Here is an 8,385-nt window from a genome sequence, read left to right on the forward strand (position 1 = left end):
TCCTCAAATTATTTTTTGTATTTTATACACATATGTATAAAGAAAATATGGTGTAGGGGCGCCTGGATGGCTCAGTAGGCTGAGTGTACAACTTCAGCTCAGGTCATGATCTCGCAGTCCGTGAGTTCGAGCCCTGTGTCCAGCCCTGTGCTGACGCTCAGAGCCTGGAGCCTGCTTTGGATTCTATGTCTCCCTCTCTCTCTGCCCCTCCCCCACTCATGCTCTGTCTCTTTCATTCTCAAAATTGAATAAATGTTAAAAAAAAAATTTAAAACAAAAAAAGGAAAATATGGTGTATATCCATACAGTGGAATGTTATTCAACCTTAAAACATAAGGAAATTCTGTTAGAAGCTACAACAGAGATGAACGAGGAGGACACAGGTGAAATTAGCCAGTCAGAAAAGGACAAATACTATATGATTCCACTCATGTGAAGTATCTAAAGTAATCAATTATTGGGGCACCTGGGTGGCTCAGTCGCTTAAGCGTCCAACTTCGGCTCAGGGCAAGATCTCACAGCTTGCAGGTTCGAGCCCCGTGTCAGGCTCTGTGCTGACAGCTCAGAGCCTGAAGCCTGCTTCAGATTCGGTGTCTCCCTCTCTCTCTCTCTGCCCCTCCCCTGATCCCTCCCTCTCTCTCTCTCTCAAAAATAAATAAACACTAAAAAAATATATATTTAAAGTAATCAAAATTGGGGTGCCTAGCTGGATCAGTTGGAGGACCATGCAATTCTTGATATCAGGGTCGTAAGTTCAAGCCCCACACTGGGTATAGAGATCACTTAAATAAATAAATATTTTAAGTAAATAAAATAAGTCAAAATCATAGAAACAAAAAGTAGAAAAACGGTTGCCAAGAGTTGGGGAAAGGGTGAAAGGAATTTGTGTTCAATGGGTATAGAAATTCAATTTTGCGGGACGCCTGGATGGCTCAGTCGGTTGAGCGTCTGGCTTCGGCTCAGGTCATGATCTCACAGTTTGTGGGTTTGAGCCCCGCATCGGGCTCTGTGCTGACAGCTTAGAGCCTGGAGCCTGCTTCTGATTCTGCGTCTCCCTCTCTCTCTGCTCCTCCCCTGCTCATGCTCTCTCTCTCTCCTTCAAAAATAAATAAAAACATTAAAAAAAATTTTAAAAAAAGAAGAAGAAATTCAATTTTGCAAGATAAAGAAGTTCTAAAGATCTGTTGCACAATGGGAATATATTTAACACTACTGACCTGTATACTTAAAAATGGCTATGATGATAAAGTTAACGTTCCATGTTTAACACACACATACTCCTGGACAGAAAAAAAAAAGCCACTACAGAAATCCAGACCCTCAAGTGCAATCCAGCACCACCTGGGCAAAGTCCCCAAAAATCCTGTAGCTGAGCCAGCCCCAAACACCCTGCCCTCCTCTGCCACCTGGCCTGGTCAGGCCAACACTCCCCTTCTTCCCATGTCCTCATATCCATCTCTAGCACTGCTGTCCCGACAACTGGCAAGGACACTTTGCTGTTTCACCTCCATCTCCTCCCGGATCCAGGGACCTCCTCCCGCTATCACTTCCATCCTACTGTCCTAGTGTCTCCACAGCTGGGCACCAGTCTCCAGGCCCCAGATTGCCCCCCCAATCTCTTATCCATCCTACACACAGATTAGTTCCCCTTAAGCCCAGCTATGTTCAGGTCACTCCTCTGCTTTAAAAACCTTCAATGGCTCCACCCTGCTAGCTCAACAATCCTACACACTGAGCCTGACATTCAAGGCCTTTCAGGATTTGGCCTCAGTCAATCTTTTCGTCCTTATCTTTCATCCATTCAATCCATTCCATTCAAGGACTCTTCCCTTTAGCCAAACCAGGGCCCCTCTTCTTGCCTTTCTCCACCTATAGCCCATTTCCTATTCTTACATACCCATCGCTTTGCACTCTTCCCTGACTGGATTTCCAAATCCTTATCCATGAAACTTTCCCTGAGCTCTTCGGGCAACATTAACCTCTCCTAAAGGTATTTCAACAATTACCCCTCCTATGTGCTAGGAGCCTTAGCACGGGAAGGAGAGATACAACGGTGAGCATACACTGATCCTGCCAGCACCAGGGATCACCAAAGCACATCCACAGGCCCATGCAGTCTTCTCTCTCCACCTCAAGCGGAGAGCAGTTCTGGGCTGGGGGCCCCAATTTATTTGTTCTTCTAGGCCTACAAGAGCTGAATATAGCTCCTGACCCACAGTGGGATGAACAGAAAAGGCTGGCTTAGCGCTCCTCTGAAGAAACATGATTTTAAAAGGTTTTACAACTCATACACAAAGCTGGGGAGGAGTGGGGAGCCCTAAATTAAACATACCTAGGAAAAAGGAGGCAGAATAAAAAGATAAGGCCAGCAGGAGTCTAGAATGGAACAGGAGACTAGACCTTAGAAAAGGTCTGGCAGTTTCTATGAAACTAAACCTATATCTACCCCAGGACCATACTTAAGTTATCTCCCCTACACGGTCCGGGAGTTCGAGCCCCGCGTCGGGCTCTGGGCTGATGGCTCAGAGCCTGGAGCCTGTTTCCGATTCTGTGTCTCCCTCTCTCTCTGCCCCTCCCCCATTCATGCTCTGTCTCTCTCTGTCCCAAAAATAAATAAACGTTGAAAAAAAAAAATTTAAAAATATAAAAAAAAGTTATCTCCCCTAAAGAAATGAAAATACAATCCTCAAAAAAGATTTAGGCAAGAATCCTCCCAGGAGCTCTATCCACAATAGCCAAAAACTGGAACCAGCCCAAATGCCCATCAACAAGTGAAACATACTGTGGTAGACCCATACAGTGGAATGCTATTCAGTAACAAAAACGAAAAAATTGCTGAATCAAGCAACTATTTTGTTAAGCAAAAGAAGCCAGATAGAAAAGAATACAGCCTTATGATTTCACTTATAGGACATTCAAGAACAGGCAAAACAACTCAAACTAAGAGACATCACATTAGCCATTGCCTGGAGCCAGGGAAGATGGACCTCAAAGGGGACTTTCTGGGATAATGGAGGTGGTGCTTACTTATGTAAGTAAGTACTTACTTATACATACTTGTCAGAACTGCTGAACTATTCACCATTAAAAGGTGCATTCGATTATATATAAATTATACTTCTGGGAAGCTGATTAAAAAGAGAATCAATTCAGAGCTGGGTGTCTGAAGACAATTTTCAAAAATAATAAAGAGGAGGTTGCAGATTTAGCAGTTAAAGGACAAGAAGCACAATTAACGCCCATGATGCAGTACAGGCCGGCTTCCAAGAGAAAGAACAGCAACTGCTGGCCCTGAGGTCTGAGAGACATTCCCGAGAGTCCTCCATGTGGAGGGCTGAGAAGAGGCATTGTGGAGAACCAGAGGACCCCTCCACCTCTTCCGCTGGCTCTTCATCATACCCAACGGGGCATCAGGCAGACATACCCCAGGCTCAGTTCTCTGACCAGCCCCTCAGCTGCCATCAGCCTCCCTCCCTAAAATGTCCCTCAGTGTCACTCACCTCCTCGTGGGTCCATTTGACCTTGCACTTGCTGTCCCTCTGCTCTGGCACGTCTGAATCTGTATCCTGGTAGTGCAGCTCATCCAGCTCCTCGCTGCAGGGAGAGCAAGCTAAGGGTCAAGGCCATGTGTCACACTGCTGTGTGATGGATGGACAGTGATCTCTAGGTAAAGGCTTGGGGGAGGCAGCCTTTTAGGCTCTACTTTTGATATGTCCACCTCCTCTTTTTTTAATTCTTTAATGAATTAGCGTTATGGGCAATTTTTATTTTCTTCTTTATTTTTCTATTTCCACAAACACCCTAATGATTTAAAAAGCTTCAAGAAAAAAAGATTTCACCAAGAATATTGTAATATTTGAAACCAGACACCCATTTAATATTTTCTTTTGCACAGGGGCACCTGGGTGGCTCAGTCGGTTAAGTGTCCGACTTCAGCTCAAGTCATGATCTCACAGTTTGTGGGTTCGAGCCCCACGTAGGGCGCTGTGCTTACAGCTCAGAGCCTGGAACCTGCTTCGGATTCTGTGTCTCCCTCTCTCTCTGTCCCTCCCCTGCTCGCACTCCATGTCTCCCTGTCTCAAAAATAAACATTTGGGGTGCCTGGGTGGCTCAGTCGGTTGAGTGTCCGGCTTTGGCTTGGGTCATGATCTCATGGTTCATGAGTTCGAGCCCCGCATGGGGCTCTGGGCTGACAGCTCAGAGCCTGGAGCCTGCTTCGGATTCTGTGCCTCCCTCTCTCTCTGCCCCTCCCCCGCTCATGCTCTGTCTCTTCTCTCTCAAAACTAAATAAACATTCAAAAAAATTTTAAACATTAAACATTAAAAAAAATTTTTTAATATTTTCTTTTGGACAGAACTTTTTAAAATTTTATGGATTATTTTAAGGATTAAATCCGATGATATATGCAATCACCAAGTACCAGGATTTCAAGAAATATTGGTTATCTGAGAATAACATTTTAAATACATATCCTCAGTGACTATGTCCATTTTCCAATCCTTGCCTACACACAGGCATGGTTTATGGAAAAGAAAATCAAAGTACAAGCAACCTGGACTTCTGGATGTTCTTATGTTCTAAGAGGTAGTTTTTCAAGTTCCTCTAAAGTCTTCATATTTATCTGGTTTAATGATTACAAAAGTGGAAATCACACTATCCACCTCCAGGAATGTTGGTGCTGGGGGTGAAGGCAGGGTAAGGTTAGTAAGCTCCCAACTCCGGTCAGTGGGACTGCCTCAGGTCATCTGTTAGGCACATTCCTAAGTCAGGTGTCTGTAGGTGGGAAAAGCCATTTCCAAACAAGCAAGACAGCACAAGCCTTGTTCCAAAAGGACAAGGACTTCCTTGCATGTCCATCTTCTTTCCCCTTCTAGGAAGAGCTCAGCATCTTCCTAGAGTCACTCTTGTGCTCCCACACCCTGGAAATCCTCCTGTCTCAGAATGAGACTCCCTTTGGGGGTTGCCACCAAAGACCTTAAGAAATGTTTGCTAAGGGAATGACCAGGTCCTGGAATTAATAACTAAACATGAAGTCTACTCGTTGACAAGAAATGTTAAAGTAAATCTTTTCAAAGTAGAAAAAGAAGGAATGGACAATGTCTAAACCCAGGAATACATCGGTCACAGAAGGAGCTAGAATTGAGCCTTGTCCGGTCTTCCCTGACCCCATTTATGGTGTCTTCCTCCAACACAAAGTAGGAGGCAAAAACTCCACAAGATACTAACAGAATAAAGCTGCCTTTAAAATCAACTGCATCCAGACTTCTAACAGAAACCATCTTTGGTTCTCCAGCACCCAGCTTCTAACAGCAGCTCAGTAAACGTTCCCTCAAGGATGAAACGTGTGGACACTCCCTGGTGCTCCAATACTTTAATGGGGACAAGCAACTCAGCTGGGAGAATTCTATGAGATAGTATACAAAATTTGCTTCTATCATCAACATGAAGCTAACCGACTACTTCACTAGCATTCCCAGTATCTCCATTTAACAGATGTGGAAATCAAGGCTGATGGGGATTATGCCACTTGCCAAGTCCACGGAGCCAGACTGCACACCTGCATCTTCAAGCCCTCACCCTGCAATGCCAGCTGAAAAAGCAGACACCAAGCCGGTGGTGGCAACCACCTGTAGGTCCAACACACCCTTTCTATGCCCTTCGATGTTCTGGGCTCTGCTCCAGGCCAGGTGAGTCAGAAGCTGAGCAGGAAGTGGGGGCACTGGTGCAGAGGAGAGTTACATCAATCGGCCAAGAATCGAACTGAGGGGCTGTGGGGTGCCAGGACGCAGAAATCACCCCTCACATGGGACAGGAGTCCTCCACTGAGCCCTAAGGGAGCAGTGGCAGAGGACCTGGGGGTTTTCTGGGGCTTCGGTCATTCCCTGGAGTAACAGTTCCAGCACCACCTATCAGGACAGGGTCCCACAGGTGCCTGACCAGAAAACTCCTGGGAACTGGAGCTGCCCTGGGAAATGGTGGCCTGAGAGACAGAACCCGTGCCGGCACCCTCACCACTGCCCAGGGATCAGAGGCTTCCTCGCTGAGAGGAACTCTGGGGAAGGTCAGCAGTGAGTGTTTCTCAAGTCTACACCCTCCTCGGGAGGGGGCAAACACCATGGGAAGAGGGGGTTAAGGTCAAGGGGGCTGCGCCATTCCAGGGAGGGAACAGGGCAGGCAGGCCCCCTTTGTCCTCGGACTTCCCAGACTGATGAAAAGCCCAGAAGTCAGGCCCCAGGCACACAGGTGTAGACAGAGACCTGGAAACCACACACGAGGTTCCAGGCCCCGCGCTGCCACTTAATTCTCTGGGGGAATAAGTAAAATGGAGACCGCAGTTCCTGCTTGGCCCCAGAGCGGTCGTGATACGCATCGGTCTCTCTTCCCCCCACCTTCTACCCCAGCTGCTCCAAACTCATGTGGAAAAGGAGCACAGATGTCTGAAACTAAACCGAGCTCCAGCTCGACACCCAGGTTGGGACGGGCGGGAGTGGGGGACACACAAGAGTCCCCTCCCCCCGGCCCCCTTCTCAGGCCGGAGAGAGAGTTGGGGGTGCTCTGTACTTCCCCTAATGTTAAGAAACGCCCTCCGCCAGAAACGAATCCAAATAGGCTTGAACCAAAAGTCCTCCAGGCTTGGGCTTCCCCCTCTCTGCGACTTGGAGGGAGAAACACATTCCCACCCCAGGGGTCGCCTCCCTCCCCGATAAAGGCCCTAGCAGCTGACACCGCCGTCCCACCCCCACCCCGCAATTAGGCGGGAGACAAAATGACATCATGCAGGGCTTGGCCCGGGTCCCAGGAGCCCCGCCCGCCCCGGCTCCGAGGCCCAGCACGCCCGGGGAGCAGGGCGAGGGGCCCCCAAGAGCCCCCCGGCTTCCCGCGGGCCCCCCTGCCTCGGGCTACCGGGTACGCGGCAATTCCCGGGGAAGCCCCGCCCCGCCCGGAGGGGCCACAGCGAGGGTGGGGGGTGGGGGCAAGAGTCGGGGTGGAAGGGAAGGTGGGGGTAGCCCTCTGCCGCCCGGCTCCGCTCACCCGCGCGTCCGCCGAGACATCCCCCCGGCCCGGGCCGCGCCGCGCTCGCCCGCCCGCCGGCTGAGCCCGGAGCGGGAGCCGGGCCGGGGTCAGGCGCGGCTGTTCGGGCCGCTCCGGGCCCCCGGGCCGTGCTGGGAGCCGTCAGCCTGTACGCAGGTCCCGCCGCCGCTCGCAGGCACTTCGGCCGCCGCCGGCGCGCACAGAAGCACTTTTCTATCTCCCGCCAAGCGCGTCGGCGCCGCCCGGGCCTGGCGCGCGGGCGGGCGGCGTGCGCGGGGCGGAGTCTGAGGGCTGCGCGGGGGTGGAACCGGAGGGGCGGGCGCAGGGGCGGGGCCTGTGGACAAGGGAGCGCCGCACCCTCCCAGAGCTCTGAAGCCTCAAGGCCCGGAGCGCGGTTAGGGGAGTGTCCCGCGAGCGTCGGGGTGGGGCCGGGAAGGCCGGGTTTGAGTGCCGCGGGTCTTGGGATTTGCGGTCCCGAACCGGCCGCCATTTGACTGAGGCCGGACCCAGGCCAAATGTGGTGGGTCCCGGGCGGCCCAGAAGTTGCCCATCCAGGAGACTGAGGAAAAGTAGTGAGGCATAAGGATGGGAGAGTCAGGCTAGGGAAACAGCCTGTGCAAAACCCTAAGCGCTACTCCCAGGGCGCTCCTCCGTCCCCTCACCCCTACCTAGGCAGGGTCTGTGCCTTCGAATTGTCTCCCTGCTTCCTCTCCAGCCTCGAATTCGATGGCTCTCGCTCGGTCCAACTCCCGGCAGTCTGAGTGAGCTTCCTAAAATGCAAAATCGATCTTTCCTCTCCGGAACAGAAAACCTCTCTCCCCTCCCTCAGGGTAAAATATTCCCTAATCAGGTTTATAGGATTCTGCCAAATCACCACCCTGCCCCTAGTCAAAGGAAAACTAGCTAGCCTCCTGGCCTTTTGCCTTTGCGTGGGGCCATTGTCTGGCCGGGAACACTTCCCGCGGCTCGCACCGAATTCCAATCTATGCTTTGGGTTCCCTGCCCGCCATCTGCTCGTCGACTAGTGCATTTTTCCCTCCGAACTATGCGCACGCGGAGGTCCAAGTGGCCTCTCAATTCACCGCAGTATCCCCAGGGCCCAGAATTGTACAAGTGCTCAAACTACTAGAGGCTTAGCAAGGATTTTCCATTTTAAGTTGCCATTTATGCCAAGTACCTCCCAAGAGGCACGTCACACCGGGCTCCCTGGGAGGAATGCTGAGAGCAAGGTAAATGAACTATGCGACGGGAGACTGGGGAAATCTGGCTGAACCCCAGCTCTTAGCTCCTGCTATGTCTCAGATTCCTCTTCCTGAAATCTGAGGAAAAGGCCACCTTACTGGGCACCTGAG

General features: G+C 50.8%; 1 protein-coding gene across 2 annotated transcripts in view; it reads right to left on the minus strand.

The window, feature by feature from the left end:
* MYBL2 (MYB proto-oncogene like 2) overlaps positions 1-7,248 on the minus strand; it is a 36,852-nt gene extending 29,604 nt beyond the window's left edge. Inside the window, exons 1-2 of one of the 2 annotated variants that reach the window (XM_040447008.1) lie at positions 7,034-7,248; positions 3,501-3,594 (exon numbers count right to left, since the gene is read on the minus strand). In XM_040447008.1, coding sequence (XP_040302942.1) covers positions 3,501-3,594; positions 7,034-7,053 — 114 coding nt within the window. In that variant the 5' untranslated portion in view covers positions 7,054-7,248. The remainder of the gene's footprint in view (positions 1-3,500; positions 3,595-7,033) is intronic. The other variant, XM_040447007.1, reaches the window with a different exon arrangement.
* Positions 7,249-8,385: the final 1,137 nt, after the last annotated feature.

Source organism: Herpailurus yagouaroundi, unplaced genomic scaffold (genome assembly GCF_014898765.1).
Source record: "Herpailurus yagouaroundi ecotype Mexico unplaced genomic scaffold, PumYag 196, whole genome shotgun sequence".
NCBI classification, from domain to species: domain Eukaryota; kingdom Metazoa; phylum Chordata; class Mammalia; order Carnivora; family Felidae; genus Herpailurus; species Herpailurus yagouaroundi.